General features: G+C 41.1%; 1 protein-coding gene across 2 annotated transcripts in view; it reads left to right on the plus strand.

Annotated features, from left to right (window-relative positions):
- LOC124604329 (serine/threonine-protein kinase par-1-like) overlaps window positions 1–21,695 on the plus strand; it is a 388,446-nt gene that overhangs the window by 196,336 nt on the left and 170,415 nt on the right. For both annotated transcript variants that reach the window (XM_047136468.1, XM_047136470.1), the window contains exon 5: window positions 10,483–10,603. In XM_047136468.1, the coding sequence (XP_046992424.1) occupies window positions 10,483–10,603 (121 nt within the window). The remainder of the gene's footprint in view (window positions 1–10,482; window positions 10,604–21,695) is intronic.

The following is a 21,695-nucleotide window of genomic DNA, read 5'->3' on the forward strand; positions in this document are numbered from 1 at the left end:
ACTGTTGTGTAGACATGTGCCATGTAATGTAGGGTGGACTCATAGAACATTCTAAAAAGAAAAGTATGAGAGTTATCTTTCACAAACCATATCATTTGCATCTATCTGTACCGATTTCTGAAATGTGTCATGGATTTTATAATTACCCTGTAGTACTCGTGCTCATCATATTACTTGTTTGGGAGGAAAAGGGCAGACAGGAAGTAATGTCAGAGAAGGGAGGGATATAGAACCTGAACTTATGTCCTGATTTAGTGTGAATTTTCCTTCCTGTCATCTCGTATCAGTTTTCTTGTAGATTTCTTATTTTCAGCCTTTATTTGTAAAAGACCAAAATGGATGCTGCAGAGGTTATTCATATGTTAATGTTGTATTCAGCATGTTACAATAATAGAGAAGTGCTAGTATTGTAATATAATTAGAAAATACACATTTCATTCATTGATCATACCAGGATGTTTATCTAGCTTTCCATCTATCTTCTATCTCTTCCTTATAAATATGTATGTGTTAAAATTCCCAGTTATGTCCATATGTTCAGATTAATCTCAGGAATGGCTGTAGAGATTTTGGTATTGTTTTCACTAACATACAGACTGATTTACAATGAAGGTTTGTAATTTATAAATATTTCATGCAATTTGGCTGGACTATATGAAGTAAAGCCTCCCACCTTTGTGAAAATTATGCCATTGTCACCTAACTGTGAATGGCAGGACTTGTTGGAATCTTGGTTGCTCACCTTGTGGTCTGTGCCATTTTTACTTGCCAGAGAGTGCTGGATACAAGCATTACAAGGCAGAGAGTGTTTTGTACCAAGGTTACTTGGTGAGGAATGCTTTGTACCAAAGTTCTCCATACCAACATTGCTTGGCAGAGGTTGCTTTTTACTGTGTTGTATGGCTGAGATGGGTACATTCCAATGTAGTGTGATGGAGAGTTCTTCATACTGATGTGTGGCAAAGGGTGCTTTGTACTGATGTGTGGCAGAATCTGCTTCCTACAAGCATTGTGAGGCAGAGGCTGCATGCCACAAAGGTCATGTGGCAGACAGTGCTTCATAACTATGTTTCCCAGCAGAGGGTTCTTCATACCATTGTTGCATGGTAGAGGGTTCTGGAGGCCATTATTTTTAATGAAAAGAGTGCATCATACCGATTTTGTGTGGCAGTGGGTGCTTTGTACCAATGTGGTATGGGGAAATGCACAACAGGGCCACAAACTGTAACTCATGCTCACACTGAAGTTGGGTGGTCAGTAATTGGTCTTAGCTCTTGTCAAACTCCATTCTGGTCATAGCTCTTGTCAAACTCCATTCTGGTCATGTAGACCACACCATACTGACACTGCATTTGGGCTACTTGCAAGTGGTTGTAATAATGTTGAACTGGTAATTTCAGTCAGGCAGGCTGGCCAGTGTGGTAGCTCTCAGCCCCATTACTGCCATGAGATACCACTCAAGACACTAATTACATATGGAACAGAAAATGTTTGTGTCATTAAAACTTTCCAGGCGCACACTGCTTAAATAATTTATATTATGTGAAAGTGATGACATTCAGTTACCTGTCTTCTTTTATCATAACTCTATGCAGTGGCCCATCATCAAAGTCATCTGGCCTTAGATATTTAGAGCCATCTGTGTGAAGCTCGGCCAGGTCACTACTAGTGTTGAAAGGTGAGCTGTGGGAAACATGTTCTTAACAAAGAGTTTCAAAGCCGTATTATAGAAGTTAAAAAAAAACTTGCAGAAAGTTTCTAGAAATTTATGATATGGTCTGAGTATGGAAATCGTAAGTGTAACACAGATTTAGCAAATTCAGCAAAAGACAATGATACCTTCTTATTTGCGCGTGACCAGGCAGTTATACCAGCCTCAGAAAATGACCTTTAGAGATCAGTTTGCCTGTCACATACAGTTTGTGAATGCAAAATATTAACAGTAAAAACTGAGATTAAGGTATTTTATTAGAAAGATCCATTTGGTTACAAATCAGCATCAGCTGTGAAGTATTAGAACGGGTCACGCACTTCAAACACCTTGAGGGTAGTGCCACATAAAGGGATGACCAAAGCATTGAAGTTGAGGTTGCAATTTGCTCTGCAGTAAGTGACTAGAAGATGGGATCTTTTGGTAGGACATGTTATGAGGCATCAAGGGATCACCAATTTAGTATTGGAGTGCAGCATGGAGGGTAAAAATCGTAGAGGGAGACCAAGAGATGTAGTAGGTATTGGGAGATGAAGAAGCTTGCACAGGACAGAGTAGCATGGAGAGCTGCATCAAACCAGTCTCTGGACTGAAGACCACAACAACAACACGTGGGGCACTTAAAGTTGCTATAGAAGAGAAAAATGTGTAAAATTCTATAAAACAAAGGTTTTCCCAGCTTTGTAATATTGAAATGAAACATAGATCTAAAATTCAGGGATGAGATTCCCAGATTGGAGCAGAAGACAGTAGACTCCTATTTGTAGGCTATATGGTATAAAAATTGAAGATGTCAGAAAAGAACTAATGCCAAAATTGATGAATAGCAAAATACATGGTTCAAGTACATTGATGAGCCAAAACATTATGATATCTGCTGAACAGTGTGTTGGTCGACCTTCAGATAGCTGTACAGAAGTGATTGCTAGGTTTCAGAAGCTATGTGGCACTAGATGTCTATGTACAGTTCACACCAACGCTTTGAATTATGGGCCAATGGTTAGTGCTTGCAGAGCTCGTGGCCTATAGCATCCTAGATCTATTCCATCAGGCTCAGATCTGGCAAAGTAAGTGAACAAGACATTAACGTGGATTCAGTGATGTGCTCCTCGAACCCAAGTGCGACATGGCATTTACAGTCATTCAGTTTTCCTGGTGACATCTGTTGATCTCTGAGACCTCAGCGAGTGTTACAAGTACATAGCCACAGCTAGCACCCAGTGCCCACTGATGCTGTATCAGGACATCTCGTGCAACCAAGCCTGTAGCAGACCCAGCCATGATGTTGACCATTGACCTGGTGAAGACAGTCAAGATGATATAGCAACCCACTGCCTCAAAGTCTGCACCAGAGCATGGGCAGCTGTGACTGGCAGCATCAGACTCCAGTGGTGCAGTTCTGGGGTGACCTGAGTTCAAGCCCCAGAACATGGGAAGGAAGCTGGATTTTGGCAAAGAGAGCCATGTTGGGGACACGAGGCCCAATGTTGGAGCTGACAGTTGCATTATAGGTGTGATGTTGTCTTCATGGCATTTTACAGAACTGGATTGGCATTGTAACATAGCCCAGCTGTCAGTTAACGACTGGCTGGCCCCGTTATAAATACCGCAGTTAGGAAGCAGATAGTATGGAAGGGATAGCATGGCTACATTCTTCTGTCCCACAGTAACTTCTTGAAAGGTGGTCAAGGAATTGATATGGCCTTGCGGAAGTAGGTCTGAACCATTTAAGTAGTGTGATTCTGATCTTGTGACACACACAGTTGTCACTGAAGATGTCATCACCATCAGGGAAGACATTAAGCATGGTCAGCAATATGAAAAGAATAGATTGTGACTCACCTTAGGCCTTCTTCTGTATTGGACGAAACACACACACACACACACACACACACACACACACACACACACACACACACACACACACACACGAGCGCGTGACCACTGTCTCTGACTGCTGAGGCTAGACAACGAACATCAGTGTATGATGGGAGAAGCAGTCTGGGTGGTGGGGGTAAAGAAGAGGTTGGGGCAGGTAGGGGGATCGATTGCAGGCTAGAGGTTGGGGACAGTAAAGTGCTGTTTATGGAAGCATAAAGGAACAAGGTGGGGAGAGTGTAGGGTAGATAGGTACAGTTGGGAGTGTGTTTGCATGAATGTGTGTTTGTGATTGTATGATCTGTGCATAATTCACATTGTCCACAGCTGTCGTGATGTCATAGATTACTACCGTAGGTCCCATTGAAGCCCATGTGAATGTCCTCAGTAACATAATAAAAGAGCCTTGACCAGCCTGCGTCCAAGGCACGGCACATGTTTTATGCAGCCACTTCATGGATGACAGCATATCCTTTCACAACTATCAATCTATTATATGAAGAAACACCATTCACACGAACAGAGTGCACATTTTCATTTATCCAGATTCCAATTTCAATGATCCAATGCTCACTGTGATTGTAATTGATGATATCATTGGGTCAGCATGGGAACACACAGGGGTCATCTGCTGTGGAACCCTACTTGGCAATGTGCATTGAACGGTGTGCTCTGAAACACTTGTGCCTATGTCAGCAGTGTACTGTGTCATCAGATGTGCCACAGGTCATGACCTCTCTCTCCGCAGAGCGAGAAAGCCTCCAACCATCTTGTCCTGTGATTACGAGTGGCCATCCAACACCCTGTTGCCTACTCATGTTTTCACCATCCTTTGCACATCCTGGAAACATCCCCCAGGCTGTAGCTAAGCCATGTCTCCACAATATCCTTTCTTTCAGGAGTGCTAGTTCTGCAAGGTTCGCAGGAGAGCTTCTGTAAAGTTTGGAAGGTGGGAGACGAGATACTGGCAGAAGTAAAGCTGTGAGTACTGGGCGTGAGTCGTGCTTCGGTAGCTCTGTTGGTAGAGCACTTGCCCGCGAAAGGCAAACGTGCCGAGTTCGAGTCTCGGTCGGGCACACAGTTTTAATCTGCCAGGAAGTTTCAACTTTCCTTTGAATTATGATTCTCTGTCATCTCTTGAACAATCTCTTGCTCATTGTTTCTCTACTCTTTTCTTATTTTACTTTGTTACTAAGACATGATCATTTACTCATGATTTTAGTCAGCTTTACTAATATTTAGGAATTGTAAGGACCCTCCCCTACTCTCTCTCTCTCTTTCTCTCTCTATGTGCATATGACATATGAGTAATCTGTTTTCTATTCTTATCTTTTGTACTACCTTTTTCCTAGTATTTGTAGCTTGGAGGAACTCTGGACAAAATAAAAATGTTCTCTTGACACTCATTTGTTTCGACGATACCTAATAATGCTAGTCGTTCACAGAATTCACACTTCCCAGAATAATCCCTATAAAACTTGTGACTTTTGTCACGATACTGTCCCCTTCTCCTAGGATCAGCACCTATTCCTTGCTTGCGGGTTGACCTTATGAGACCACTTCCTCTTTCCATTCTGGTAGGTACGCCCCTTACAAAACATCCCTATTCTTTAGTTCTGTAGGCCACAGATCGTCCTGTCTCCACGTAGGTATGCCTGCCCTTTATACTTAGTGAATGCCGCGTACGCACCCCTTATCCTTTCTGAGCAGGTCTCACGGTTCATTACCCTAGTATACATTTCTATGTGTGCCATAATTAAGTATCTTCTGGTAAAGATATAAATCTATCTTAAACTTTGCATTCATTCTTTAATACTGTATATCATTTACACCCTAGAGTCCTCCTCTATTTATCAACTTCTACATTTTCAATAGATACTATGTCTACATATACTATTTATGTCCCACTATCCCACAATTCATCAGTGTATTTATTACACTGACGTTTCTTAATGATCAACATGACTTAATTCCTCTTCTACTTTTGTTTTCTTTCTTTGCTCGCGCCACTTTCTTATTTATCCATTACTCATTACTACTTTATAGTTGGTCATTATTTAGTGTTTTCATTCCATAAACTTACATGCTTTTGTCTCTCTTTGCGCATCAGTTCGTTGTGCCTATTCTAATCTCTATTTAGAACTGTCACTGTTCTTCATTTATGTGCACCTCTTCTTATGTACATTCGATGTAGAACTGTCATAGCTTCCTATATATAGGTGCATATTTCCATATGTACAAACATTTTCCTCAACAACACCTGGTGGTCCTCACATCATGACCCTCCCATCTATATCACATCTCATAAAAGGTATAAAATGCTCTATACAAAATAGAAAATCTATACACTACGGTATAACAGTTGTTCAGCTAGTCACATCATATTATATTTTCCACAAATATAATACTCTATTCAGTTTATTTCGTCTAGATATCACTTTTTTCTGTGATTCTCTTAAGTTGTTCTCTATTTTATAGTCATATCCAGTTTTCTAAGCATTAAGACTACAGAATAGTTCTAGATTCTAAAGGAATTCAGTGCAGGAAAATAGTTTAGGAAAAAAACACTGAAAACAACTCGGGATCCGACGGTCGGTACACCGCCCTTTAACTCAGGATGTTAACATCCATAGGGGATATACAAGTTTACATCCTTTACATTGTATTTCTCCCCCTTTTTTTTTTTTGCTTATGTTAAATGCCAATCGTAATATTTCCTTATAGTACCCCAAATATTATTATAACATTTTGGGTCCCATAGATCTGATATTAACTTTTCTTGAGCACTGGCAGACTAGTACTTCTCTTTAAATTTCATTTGAAAGCCTCCCCAAGAGGAAAAATTCTCAATATTTACTGTTCTCCATTCTAAGGCTTCCCCTGGAAGGTCCCCCACAGCAAATTTGATCTTGGAATCTTCCCAAGTTTTTGGTAAAGTTTGGTTAAATATTTTTAAGAAATGGGTTGGATGTACCTCTCCATCCAGCTTAAATCTAGGAAATTGTCTAGAGAACCCTGAATTAGCTCCCCATTTGCAAATCAGTTACCGCTTCAGTAGTTAATACAACATTAGGTGAAGTTACCCTTTTTTCTATTTTATCTTGGATAAGCTTAATTTGTCTCCACAGATTGTCCATACCCTTCCTGGTATTGAGTTCGGAAACCATAAGGCGGAGGACAATGGGGTTGTTTTCATTTGAAAGAGTGATGTTTTTCGACCTTGGGACGTGTGCGCGCAGCCTCTGGCTAGTGGTGATCCCCCACCCACAGCGTGGTAAGAAAGCACAGGCAGTGTTGAGTCAGAGATGGTGCAGGATGGAGCTGTCACAACATGATTTTTTACAATTATAAAAAGGGTTTATGTGCCGAAGAATGCCATACTTCTTTGCTGCGTGTTTTTGGTGAAGCTTCCCCTTCTAGGGCCACAGTTGGAAATTGGTTTCGTGAGTTTTCGAGGGGTTGGCCTTCAATTGAAGACGAACCTCGTCCCGGTCAGCCAGCAACAGCTGTGACTCCTGAAAACATTGATGCTGTGAGGAAAATGATCAAAGAAGATCCACATCTTACATTTTGCGACATTGAGGGGACCCTAAATATTGGATCAACAGCAGCACAGACCATTGTTCATAGTCACTTAGGCCTTACTAAGAGATGTGCCCGTTGTGTGCCACATTCCCTGACAGAAAGACAAAAGGAGGCGAGAGTGGACTGGTGTTGTTTCATGCTTGAAAAATTCAATGGAGGGAAGTCCCAAGACACCTACAATATTGCCACAGGTGATGAAACGTGGGTCTACTATTATGACCCTGAAATGAAGAGACAGTCTTCTGTGTGGTGCTTTCCAGGCGAGGAACCACCCATAAAAGTTCGACATAGTCGGAGCTCTGGAAAAAAGATGGTGGCAACTTTTTTCACAAAGATCGGGCATCTCACCTCTGTGACCTTGGACACACGTCATACAGTCATCACCACATGGAAGTCACAGCATCCAAAGTCCAAGAGTGGGCACCTTCTGCTGCATCACGACAATGCATCTGCGCACAGAGCTGCCAGAACAATGGACTTTCTGGAGAAGGAAAAAGTGCGAGTGTTACCCCATCCCCCCTATTCACCTGACCTGGCCCCCTGTGACTTCTTTCTGTTCCCTAAGACTAAGGAAAAAATTCGAGGGCAGCGGTTTTCATCAGATGAAGAGGCCATTGCAGCATACGAGAGTGCACTAAGTGACATCCCAAAAGAAGTTTGGACTGACACATTTTCTAAGTGGTTTCAGAGAATGGAAAAATGTATATATGCTAATGGAGAGTATTTTGAAAAGTTGTAAACGTTTTTTTTGAAATAAATTTTTTTTCGTACATTCTGCTAAAAACTTTCGGCATAGCCCTTGTAGGTGATACATTTCCGGATGTTATTCTCTCTGTAACCTTTCGATCTACAATTTCTCCAAATTGTTCCTCCAAACTAATTACATTTATAATATCAGAGTTAGCTATTTTCTCTTTGAAATTTCTTTCTACATTATCTGCCTGTTTTTAGACTCTTTCTACTTGTGAAATAAGTAGACATACAAACTTTACTTTTCGTCAATTGACGATGTATTTGACTTTCATGCACAACAAAACTCTCACTTTCCACATAAATATGTAAGTCTCTCGTACAGCCGAACGTCAGAAACCAGTTGAGTTACAGTTAAAAGAAAGTTGGCTTAGATACCCTAACTTTTCTTAACAGGAATCAGAAAATAAATCTTGCCTATAGCAAGGTTACGTCAAGAGTTTTCTTAAGAGTTCTGTTTCAACTGTCCTTGTTTTAATAACAATAGGCAATGACACAATAAGCACAGAGCTGCATATAAACTCCATGGTTCTTCCTTACACACTTACTAAAACATCTATCGATTGCCCTGCAGGTACTTGTCGATGCCGTTCGTCCGCCGCATCTACTTTCTTCCCGTGACTGATTTTAAACCTGCACACACAAACATGTAACATGCAGTAGGTAGGATTCTACTATCCCACACTCATATCCAGAATATCGTGTGTTTGAGGCAGTAGGAGACTGAATGGTTGTAGAATTTACACAGAAATTCTCGAATCACTACACAGCCCTACAGGATTCGTGGTATCAGTTCCTTCCAGCACTACTTCAGACATTAGTCGAGTCCATGCCATGTTGTGTTGCGACACTTCTGCCTGCTCGCGGGGGCTCTACATGATATTAGACAGGTGTACCAGTTTATTTGGCTCTTCAGTGTAAGACAGTTAATGCTGTACTTCTTACATTAACAGCTGATGCAAGCATTGCAAAAGATTGTTTACATTTTTTTCCTTTCTGTAGTCACACCTTGATGTGGCATCCTCCCCATCCCATTGCATCCCCGTTTTGATTAATGTCACCATGTGAGCATTTTAATTAGTAAGTAAAATAGTAGGCTATACATAAATACATACTCTTGTTGGGCCAATTCTACTAGGATGTATGTTTCTGCTGAGTCTGCAGTGTTTTCAGTGTGTTTGCTGATGCTCCTGTCTTATGACTGGAGTGCTTAAGAGACAGAAATCTGCATTAGGATGACCAAATTGAGATTCCCTGTAAAGTCCTACCATCATGAATAGATAAGTTATTTTTCTTGAAGTTGCATTTTAGTTTTTGAAACATTTAATTCTTGTGTTGTGTAGTTGGCAGATACTTGTTGTATAATTTTTTTTCTGTTTCAAGTGGCAAATGGTAACTTTTGAAATGGCTAGTTTCATTATTTGGGTTTCCAACAGTTGTAGAGATCAACTGTTAACTGTTGTTCGACTTGATGAGGGCTAGGTGGTACGCCATTCAAAACCCACATGAAGGGTATCTGTGAAGTAGAAGGAGGAAGGACTAGTTTCGTATATAAAATAGCTTAGTAAATGTGTACATCAATTAAACCAATATTGGACAGATTTATAATGTTTTCTCTGTGTTAGAGCCATTGAAATGTAATATATGAACAGAATATCTGAGCAACTCAAATTAATGGAAAGAGAATCATTAACTGTAGCCAAATTATGAGAATGAAAGTTGCTACTCACCATATAGCAGAGATGCTGAGTCGCAGATAGGCACAAGAAGCGACTCTCAAAATTATAGCTTTTGGCCGTTAAGGCCTTCATCAACAATAGACAGACATGTGCGTGCGTGCGGAAACACACACACACACACACACACACACACACAAATGCAACTTACACACACAACTGCAGTCTCAGGCTACTAGAACCAAACTGTGAACAGCAGCACCAGTGCGTGATGGGAGTGGCAACTGGATTGGGGTAAGGAAGCTGGAGCAGGGAGAGGGAGGGATATTATGGTGGGGGTGGTGGGCAGTAAAATGCTGCAGTTTAGACTGAGTGCAGGGGAGAGGTGGAGAGGGGAAGTAGTGGAAAAGGAGAGAAATAAAAAGACTGAGTGTGGTGGTGGAATGATGGCTGTGTAGTGCTGGAATGGGAACAGGGAAGGGGCTGGATGGGTGAGGACAGTGACTAACGAAGGTTCGTTAACCCCACTCAGTCACCACTCCCATCATGCACTGATGCTGCTGCTCACAGTGTGGTTTCAGTTGCCTGAGATTGCAGTCATGTGTGTGGATTGCATTGGCGTGAGTGTGTGTGTGTGTGTGTGTGTGTGTGTGTGTGTGTATTGCTGATGAAGAGTTTTCTTGTTGTGCCTATCTGCAACTCAGCATCTACACTAAATGGTGAATACCAACTTTCCTTCTCATAATATTGTTACATTCCATCCTGGATTTTCCATTGTCTGATTTAATTACAGCCTTGTGTACCATACAGTTAGTCCTCCATTTTTTGCTGCCTGCTGCCACTGGTACTAATGTAATTTGATTATTTTGTTTCCCTTTGCAGGTTGCCATAAAAACTATTAAAAAGGCGAAGATAGAGACAGAAGCAGACTTGGTAAGGATACGAAGAGAAATTCAGATTATGTCATCTGTGCAGCATCCAAACATCATTCACATATATGAAGGTAATGCACAATTCACTTGCAGTAGGTGTGTTATGATATGATGATACAGCTTTGGGGTACACAGTAGTGCAGGTGTTATTCCCATTTTAACAGCTTCAATAATGGGCAGAATAAAAGGAACCTAATGGAATCTATCATCACGCTGAATGGGTCCTTAAGATATAAAAGGTGACCCTTATAAATTGCTATCTTTTGTATTCATCTTGTATGGTTCGTGTTAACTGCTTTCATGTCCTTTTATTCAGAGTCTATTTTAACTGTATCACTTAGGGTGTTTCATGCATTATGCAAACAGATGTCTGGCACAGAGTGAGAAACAACCAGGAAAGTTGGCTTCAGTCGCACTGTATGCTCCAGTCTAAGTCTTGGATGCTGACGTTGACAAATCAGGCTTAACTGAACTAAATGAATTAACAGTGACCTTAAAAAGAAGTCCAAGAAAATTTTTCTGACTTTTAGTACCTCATTCTGACATTTCAATAGGATGTGGTCGCACAGCTGTACACAAACTTAAATTGAAGCCTTACTAAGTAATGATAGTGAAGCAAGTAACAAACAAAGATAGTCTTGCTCAATGTCAGTATTGCAAGTGGCTGTTGCAGTCTCTGCGTGAACTGATAGAGGTATATGCTATCATCAAAACCATCTCATACTACTGTCAAACACATTTTTCTTGTATATGTGTTTGAATTGTACTGTATCAAATAACCATGCGTCTCTTTGTTATATCAAATAACCGTGGGTCTCTTTGTTAGTTGCCTGAAAATGGTTGAAGTACATTGTTCATATATGTGTCAGAAGTAATGGTTTGACAGAAAAAGATCGGTACCTTAGTGCATATTGCACTGCTTACACACACCACACTCTTGCTTTCACATTATGCAGAGGCTCTTGATGTAACCAACTATTTTCAGAACATCAGTGGTTCATGTACCCTAATAAATGCGATCATACTTCATCAGAAGAAAGTGTGTTTCATGATTAACCTCTTCAAGAGGCACACACTGCAATCGCCAGCTGCAGTACGGATGTCAAACAGCAGCATCTGAATTTTTCAGTTGATGCAGTGTCATTAATTATTAAGGTCTCAGGGGTTGCACAGCTCTGCTAGTCAGATGCTACTGACTAACTAGTATTAAGTGCTGCGTTCCCCAGCAGTTTTTTCAGACTCTTTCCAGGTCCATTTGTATCTTGCCTATTCCAGGTGAAATCAGTTTACCACCTGCTGAAATCCAAGGAATGGACTGGAGTGAATGCAGCAATCTACCTTCCTGGTGCTGTCAGCTGCAGCACTTGCATCATACATGAAATACACAAGAATGGAGAGATATTTTTTTATTTTTGAAGTAAATATTAAAAATAATTTTATTTTTGCCCAAACTATTGTTATCAAGGTTCGATCAAATGTCATGGAAGGGGCGGGTGGGGTGGGGGGGGGTAGGGCTGGCATGATTGATCTGGGGCCATCTACAACAAATCATCATGTGCTTGCAGAAGGGACCAACAATGAGCAAACAGACAAATTGAGGTGGCACTATAGGTAAACATAGTCCCAGTGAGTAATCTGGAGAGATAAAACCTGAGGTATAGCAAAAATGGAGACCAAGAACGAATAGTGCATTGTGACAATGAGATGATAATGAAGCAAATACACCACTGAGTCCCATGTGACGGCTCTGGGGACTGTAACTGCTCCTCCTAGCCTAGGTCTAGTTACATGCCCTCAGGCAGGGTTTCAGTGTCACAGAGCCATTATTCAAGATATCTAGCCATTATTCAAAATATCTCCCCTGAAATTGGCATGTGCATGGAAGCATAATGAACAATGTTTTGGAATGGGAAATGGTGGTGTGGTTCTTGTACTGGCACTTAATCATGTTGACTGGTGAGAGGAACTGGGAATGTCCAGCCTTATGCTGCATCATGGCGATGTGGGTATCATGGTCAGAATGCTGAGAGGAGATATTCATCCCCATGTCTGAGTCAAATTGCCTCGTAGGGACACCACCTTACTGTAGCATCTTCAGGGCTGGGTGAGAGAGTTTGCATGCATGAGTGAGACTGAGGTGGCATAACTATTAGCAGGGCCACTTAACTCAGACAGGCTTCAGCAGAGAGGCCTTATGAAGAGAGGAAAGAGAGGGCTATATTTTTCCCAGAGAGCTCCACCAGCATAGATTGGTATGGGCACTGCGACCCTGAGTTTCCCAGGCTGGTGACATACCAGCACTGCCAGACCACTTCTACCATACCATAAATTTGGGGAACACTTTAAGGGCCATCGTTTGGTGCAGAGGTGGAACATTGTGAGTTTCTGAGAATGTGGGTCTTGGCTACCACCGGCTTGGATATGAGGAAATTACATGCCTCCATAAAAAATTTCAACACCAAGGTGTGTTACATGCTGATGGCGTGAATGGCTGTCGAGGCAAAAGGGAGGGCACCTGCTGCCCCCAAATTGTATTGTTGTTGTGGTCTTCAGTCCTGAGACTGGTCTGATGCAGCTCTCCATGCTACTCTATCCTGTGCAGGCTTCTTCATCTCCCAATACGTACTGCAGCCTACATCCTTCTGAATCTGTTTAGTGTATTCATCTCTTGGTCTCCCTCTACGATTTTTACCCTCGACGCTGCCCTCCAATACTGAATTGGTGATCCCTTGATGCCTCAGAACATGTCCTACCAACCGACCCCTTCTTCTGGTCAGGTTGTGCCACAAACTCCTCTTCTCCCCAATCCTATTCAATACTTCCTCATTAGTTACGTGATCTACCCATCTAATCTTCAGCATTCTTCTGTAGCACCACATTTCGTAAGCTTCTATTCTCTTCTTGTCCAAACTATTTATCGTCCATGTTTCACTTCCATACATGGCTACACTCCATACAAATACTTTCAGAAACGACTTCCTAACATTTAAATCTATACTTGATGTTAACAAATTTTTCTTCTTTAGAAACGCTTTCCTTGCTATTGCCAGTCTACATTTTATATCCTCTCTACTTCGACCATCATCAGTTATTTTGCTCCCCAAATAGCAAAACTCCTTTACTACTCATTTCCTAATCTAATTCCCTCAGCATCACCCGACTTAATTCGACTACATTCCATTATACTCGTTTTGCTTTTGTTGATGTTCATCTTATATCCTCCCTTCAAGACACTGTCCATTCCATTCAACTGCTCTTCCAAGTCCTTTGCTGTCTCTGACAGAATTACAATGTCATCGGCGAACCTAAAAGTTTTTATTTCTTCTCCATGGATTTTAATACCTACTCCAAAGTTTTCTTTTGTTTCCTTTACTGCTTGCTCAATATACAGATTGAATAACATCGGGGAGAGGCTACAACCCTGTTTCACTCCCTTCCCAACCACTGCTTCCCTTTCATGTCCCTCGACTCTTATAACTGCCATCTGGTTTCTGTACAAATTGTAAATAGCCTTTGGCTCCCTGTATTTTACCCCTGCCACCTTTAGAATTTGAAAGAGATTATTCCAGTCAACATTGTCAAAAGCTTTCTCCAAGTCTACAAATGCTGGAAACGTAGGTTTGCCTTTTCTTGATCTAGCTTCTAAGATAAGTCATAGGCTCAGTATTGCCTCACGTGTTCCCATATTTCTACGGAATCCAAACTGATCTTCCCCGAGGTCGGCTTCTACCAGTTTTTCCATTCGTCTGTACAGAATTCGCGTTAGTATTTTGCAGCCGTGACTTATTAAACTGATAGTTCAGTAATTTTCACATCTGTCAACACCTGCTTTCTTTGGGATTAGAATTATTATATTCTTCTTGAAGTATGAGGGTATTTCGCCTGTCTCATATATTTTGGTTACCAGATGGTAGAGTTTTGTCAGGACTGGCTCTCCCAAGGCTGTCAGTAGTTCTAATGGAATGTTGTCTACTCCCGGGGCCTTGTTTCGACTTAGGTCTTTCAGTGCTCTATCAAATTCTCCATGCAGTATCATATCTCCCATTTCGTCTTCATCTACACCCTCTTCCATTTCCATAATATTGTCCTCAAGAACATCGCCTTTGTATAGTCCCTCTATATACTCCTTCCACCTTTCTGCTTTCCCTTCTTTGCTTAGAACTGGGTTTCCATCTGAGCGCTTGATATTCATACAAGTGGTTCTCTATCTGAAACCTGTCAGTATCTCCAGGCTTCTTCCATGTATACAACCTCCTTTTATGATTCTTGAACCAAGTGTTAGCTATGATTAAGTTGTGCTCTGTACAAAATTCTACCAGGCGGCTTCCTCTTTCATTTCTTCTCCCCAGTCCATATTCACCTACTACATTTCCTTCTCTTCCTTTTCCTACTATCGAATTCCAGTCACCCATGACTATTAAATTGTATAAGCCCCACTAAGGCATATGGAGGTCTGCCTGGGGTCAACATTTGTTTCCCTAGTGGCTCATGCGATCACTATGGAGTGAGCTCAGTTTCCAAAAGGAGGCTGTGTTTTTCCCAGGGAGCTCCACTGGCAAGGTTGGTAGACTAGTGTGCCATTAGACTTTCATTATAATCGAGTGAGCAGAGGGAACTTTGATGCATAGCACCTTTAACTTCTGTAAAGATGTGGTTAACTGCTCCAGTATAATGGAGATGGAAACTGAGGAATAAGATGAAGAATGGAAAGACATGGTTGTTACAGACACTGCAAAACTATATGAGCAGAGTCAATGGCACCTTGGAAAAGAACGACGACATTTACTCTAACCTCTAATACTCCAGAATTATATGAAAGTATTCTTGTAGGCTATATCCATCTTAAGGTTTGACCATTTGTTTCCAACAGTATGTGATGCTTCAAATGTCAAAGACTTGGTCATACCACTATAGCTTGTAATGGGAGGGGAACAGGTGAAAATAGCAGAAACTCAGCTCAAGAATCGGATGACTATTCTACACTTATCCCTAAATGAAAAAAACTTCTTTGAGGATCACCAAGTATTGAGTGGGAAGTGAAGGTGTGTAAAAAGGAAAGGAACCTTGCCCGCATATCACCTCACACTATCAGAGGCCCACTAAGCCATCCTCTAGACTCCTCCCATAAGTAAAGAAAAACATCACACAAAAAGTTCTTCGAAATCAAAAAAAGGGGGCAGCAGCCATTGGATCAGTGAGAACTCTCCTTTTCTGATGGTGATTTTATGGCCAAGAGTACGGGTATTCACATGGAGGAACTGAAAAGCTGATCACTGTCTAATATTATTCCTGACCCCTCAGATAAATCACCACCACTGAGGGAGAAGGATGACGACAACCCTTACTAATCAGTGGCTCCCATAGAGACTTATGTGTGCAGTGGATCTTAAATGGATGCTAATCACATTTAGAAGAATTATATCTCCTAGCCCAGGAGAGAGCATTCTGCATATGCTGACACGAAATACATTTTAATGTCACTGACACACCTGTGTTGCAGGGCTACCACTCCTGCAGAAAGGACAGTGTTACTGGAGACAGGGCTAAGGGTAGGGTGATTTCTTTCATTGATGCTAGATGCCACTGCTCTCCTGTCCCTCTTACTGTGGACATACAGGTTGTTTCAGTGCAAGTTCCCTCACCAGTTAATATCACAGTGTGTTCTTTATATCTTCTACCTCATGATCTGTTGAAAGCAAGTGCACAAACACAGCTCCTTCAGGCAGTCCACCACCCATTCTTCCACTTCAGTGCTATGGGACTCAGCTGTCACTTGCGACACGCTTCTCTGCAGCTACAGGGCATCTTTAGCTATTGACCCTTTTTTTTGGCTCCCCAGCTATTGCAGGCTAGCTCCAGTGGAAAATGACCACGTATTTTCATTCCAGTGGCCATTTTCTGGTGTGGATCCAGCTGCTGACTTAGGTGGTGGTTGACACGAGACTGCAAAGACAAATGCTTCAGAGGCCCGATTAGTTAGCGATACAGTTCAACAGGGCATCTCCGAACAACAGGAATGTGCTCTGCAGGTTGAGGACCATATCACCTGTTTAATGCCACGAGCTGCTGCCATTTCCATTCCCTGTCTGGCATCACATCAGATGATGGTCTGTTCTTTGGTTGAATGAGGAATGTCACTCAGCCATTGGAACCAGGTGCTGAGCTTCGCAGCAAAAACCTTTGCGCCTACAGGTCTTTGAGAGCACATGCAAGGCAAGTTATAAATGAATGGATGAGGAGCTCCTGGAAGGAATTCACAACTTTCATTTATTTGTCCAATTCCACTACACAACTTTGGGACTCAGTAAGGCAGACTTCAGCCAAGAGCTGTACACCTACCCCCAAACTTCTTGATAAATAGAATCTTGGTGGCTTACATTTTAGCAGAACACTTTTTTACCATAAATGTGTCATCCAAACAAACTCCTCTGATTTTCAGATGTTCCATGGGACTGCGGAGATGAGAAGGCTTCACTTCTTTCTTGTCTAATGAGGAGGTCTACAATCTTCAATTCTCCATGTCGGAAATGGAATCAGCTTTCCCTGCAACCGTAGACATTCCTCCAGGGCCGAATCAGATTCATTATGTTCCATATTCTGTGCCCTGGCATCAAGGACATACTCTTAGCTTGTTTCAGTCAGATCTGGCTTGATGGACAGTATCCCATTACTAGGGAGGAAGCAATATTAATTCTGTTAATGAAAGACAGGCAAGGATCATGCCAGCCATAATGGTTACTGAAGTCTTAGTTCTTACCAGCTGTGGGTTAAGACTCTTGGGCACATGGTCAGCCACCACCTCATCTGGCTCCTCGAATCTCATAGTCAACTGTACCACTCCCCATGCTGTTTCAGATTCTGCTGTTACATCCTTGACAACTTAGTTCTACTCGAGATGACCATACATGAGTCTTTCTTATGCCACAACCATTTAGTACGTGTGTTTTTTTGATCTTGAAACAGCATATGATGCTAGTAGGAGGCACAACACCCTTCAGAAACCTCGTAAATGTGGTCTACTTGGTCTCAATCTTTCCTCAAGGACAGGCATGTTTTGTATCATGTTGATGATGCCTTTCGTGACCACTTTACTTAGGAGAATGGGGTCCCTAAAGGCAGTATATCCAGTGTCACATTGTTCACAACCACTACCAAATAGAATCTCCTTTGCAGTTAAAGATTCTTTGTTTGTGGTTGACTTTGCGATCTTCTGCTCTTCCTCTGAAATACAGTGATGATGAAGCAACATCGGCTGACCAAAAGGATTTTGGGATCTTGGACCAATAAAACTGTTTATAGGTCTTCACTTGAGAAGACTCCTTGTGTTAACTTTAACCATGCCTATCTCAGTTTTCACCCACTGGAACTCACAAGAAGGGACACTATATTATACATTTTAAGGAAAATGTGCACTTTTTGGATCCAATATTTGACTCAAAATTAACCTGGCTTCCTTGCCTGAAAGACCTGTGAACAAAGGGCTTTCAAATCATTAAGTATTTTGAAATGCCTCAGCGGACATACATGGGGAGCGTACAAGTTACATCTGCTGCTGTTTGATTGGACATTTGTCAGATCATGGTTAGATTATGGCAGCATGGTTTATGAATCAGCTAGTATTTCACACCTCAAGATGTTAGATGCTGTCCACCATGAGGGTATTCGGATATTGTCTGGAGCCTTCTGGACCAGCTCAGTTCAGAATGTGTGTGCAGAAACATGTGAACCATCACTCATGATTTGGTGGGGCCTCCGTTTGGCTTGACAGGCTCTAAAATTCTCAACATTGCCTCAGGCATTGGTGTTTGGTGTGGCATTCTATCTCCACTTTGGGTGGCTTTTTAGGAATTGGTCCCATGTGACCAAGCCATTTGGGCCATGCTACTGGCTGTTTCATGGATTTGAACAGATCAGACCTTCAGATGCCTGTGCAGTAATGGAACAAATTGCCACCCCAGTGTTTTCAGAGGCCCAAAGTAATTTTAAGCCTGGCTAAGTGCAAGAAAATTGGTACTCCAGATTATGTTTTTACAACTCTGTGTTCTTCAATTTTAAGTACGTGTCACAATCCTGTTGTTGTTTATACAGATGAATCCCAACAAGGGAATGTACTCAGTTATTCATCTGTTTTCCCTGATATAGTTTTCCAAGTGCACATTCCTGAACAGTGTACAAATTGTTTTGCGGAGTAATATGGCATTATGGTGGCCATAGAGTGGATTCAGAAGCATCACTAGTACAAAATTTCTCTGACTAGCTCAGTATGCTACAAATGGTCCACCAAAATACTCATTAAATTTGTAAAGTCAGCTCACCCATGAGACCTTACAGCAGCTCTGACACTGAGTCAAGGAGCTGGTCATTTGTTGGGTACTGGACGCATCGCGATACAGGGAAGCTACATAGCTGACAAAGCAGCCAAAGAAGCATGTTGGGATGGTATTGAATATCAATGTGCCATCCCCTTGTATACTGTCCTCTTGTTATCTGACAGAAGAATTATGCATCAGTGGGAGACTGAATGGTTGGAGGTGGTGGATGAGAAATGGGAGTCACTTAAATAGACCACATAGGCATGGTGGACTTCATGCCATCCACATGTTACAAAGAGGTGCTGTTTACCAAATTGTGCATAGATACTGTTCTTTAAAACATGGGTCCTTGCTCTGCCAGGAGAGTCCAACATGGTGGGAAGTTTGTGGCATGCCACTTTTAGTACAGCGTATTTGGCAACGTGAGTTTTATATGCTGATATCAGGGCAGTCTTTGGTTTGGCTGGAGATATTCCTACCACCCTCAGTCCTCAGTTTGGCTGGAGATCTGCCCACCACCGTCACCATCCACACTGACACTGACATCAATGTCTCACAGATTTTGAAATTTTGTGAACTGTCTGGCCTCATGTTTAAAGTGTTGTGGAGGAGAGGTGGAATTTTAATTTTAATGCATTATAAACAACTCTGCCTGTGGAGACAGCAACCCCCCCCCCCCCCCCCCCCCCCCCCCCCCCCCCACACACACACACACACGCACAAGAATGGCATTTGGACACTCTGTAAGGACAGAGATGACCATACTGTTTGAGTTGTTAAAGTGAATAGTTAGTGGTCTACCCAGTTGTGATGAGTTCTTCAAATTATAAGTTCTTTTTAATTATTATAAAGTTTTAGCTACTGTAACATTACGCATATTTTTCCGTGTTAACATTAACCAAAATTTTAATATGACCTGAACTATTAAATATTTTATATTGTATATTTAGTTTATGATTTACTACGAGAAATGATGTTTAACATAAAACTTTTGTAAAATTTCTCCCACTCCAACAGGTCAACTGGTACAGCAAATGCCTGAAGAATATTTGAATTAAAACTGTGTTGTTTGCAACATATTCTTATTAACGACACAACATTTTAAACGATGAAAAAATTTAGCACAACTGTTTTATGGTTTTTAAAAATGTTGTAAAAGAAAAACATCTGTACAGATTTGATGCATGCTTCAGTCCAGCATAGAGCCATTTTATGGTTTTGAAAATGTTCTAGAAGGAAAATTTAAGATAATTTGAAGATGCCCCATGAAGATGAAATATGCCATTAAGAAAATGTTGTGATCAAGACTTTTTAAATTTAAATATAAAACTTTTGTAATATTCTATTTATACAAAGAATTATGATTAAATTTTATTTCTTGAACCATAAAAAAAATATTTTTTCAGTCCTATCTGGACTTGAAATAGACACTGATAAATGATAGTGAAACAAAAACAAAAAAATTGTTTTTGGGCATGAACTTTAGGGAAGCAAAACTTGCTCTCATGTACAACAAAAATCAGTCCACATCCATGTGTAATTTCAATGTGGAAACACTTCAAGTCCTGTGGAAGTATTTTGATGGAATAAGTTCTCACCCCAAGAAATTCTTCAACTATGTGGAGTAAGGCACCAGCAGCTTAACTCCATTATGGCCTCACCAAAAACTAGTGTGGGATTTCTCAGAAACTCTTCTCTGAGTATGGAATGGATTTTGTTATATTTGATAATTTGTATGATGAAATATTTGCAATTAATAATTTTGAAGTTGAATATGATAAAATAGTCTCCCATTGACCTTGAATTTTAGTCTTGCAGTCCAGAGTCTCCTGTAAGGGACTGAAAATGTACTTGACCCAGAGCTTAATCAGATATTTATATGCATTGCCATTGACCAAAACCACATGCTTACAGATTTTTCTGAGTGCAGCAGATTTAGATATTGTGTGTAGATTTTATTTCGTACTTTCTAAGATTCCACCTAGTCAGTTTCACTGACAGTGGACTGTTTATAAAAGTAAAGTGTTCTGCATTTTCTACTTTGATGATAGCCAGTGACGACAATCTCACTATGTAGCTTAGTTGCTCTACACACTCATATGTAATCTTATGTCAGCTCCTTTTACGACAGTAGAAAATCGTTTGCTTTCTTTAGATTACATTAACTGACCATACTTCTGAATTTTGTTACTGTAAAATACACTGTTTCGTTTGCACAAAAAAGTAACAATGTTTTGCCAGCAATGGACTTGTTGTTTCTCACTGTAGTATGTAGTATTATTCAGTGAGCTATGAATAATTATATTTGACTCTATAGATGCACACCAAATAATCATTTGCTTATGAAACATTAATGAAGCTCAGATCAAGCCTAGTGTTGCTCTTTTAGTTCTTGTTTGTTTCGAAATGATGTAACTTCCACAACCACCTGTTGTTGTTGTCGTTGTCTTCAGTCCTGAGACTGGTTTGATGCAGCTCTCCATGCTACTCTATCCTATGCAAGCTTCTTCATCTCCCAGTACTTACTGCAACCCACATCCTTCCGAATCTGCTTAGTGTATTCATCTCGTGGTCTCCCTCTACGATTTATACCCTCCACACGGCCTTCCAGTGATAAATTTGTGATCCCTTGATGCCTCAGATGTCCTACCAACCGGTCCCTTCTTCTTGTCAAGTTGTGCCACAAACTCCTCTTCTCCCCAATTCTATTCAATACCTCCTCATTAGTTATGTGATCTACCCATCTAATCTTCAGCACCTCTCTGTAGCACCACATTTCGTAAGCTTCTATTCTCTTCTTGTCCAAACTATTTATCGTCCATGTTTCACCTCCATACATGGCTACACTCCA

This window comes from Schistocerca americana, chromosome 1 (genome assembly GCF_021461395.2).
Source record: "Schistocerca americana isolate TAMUIC-IGC-003095 chromosome 1, iqSchAmer2.1, whole genome shotgun sequence".
NCBI lineage: Eukaryota > Metazoa > Arthropoda > Insecta > Orthoptera > Acrididae > Schistocerca > Schistocerca americana.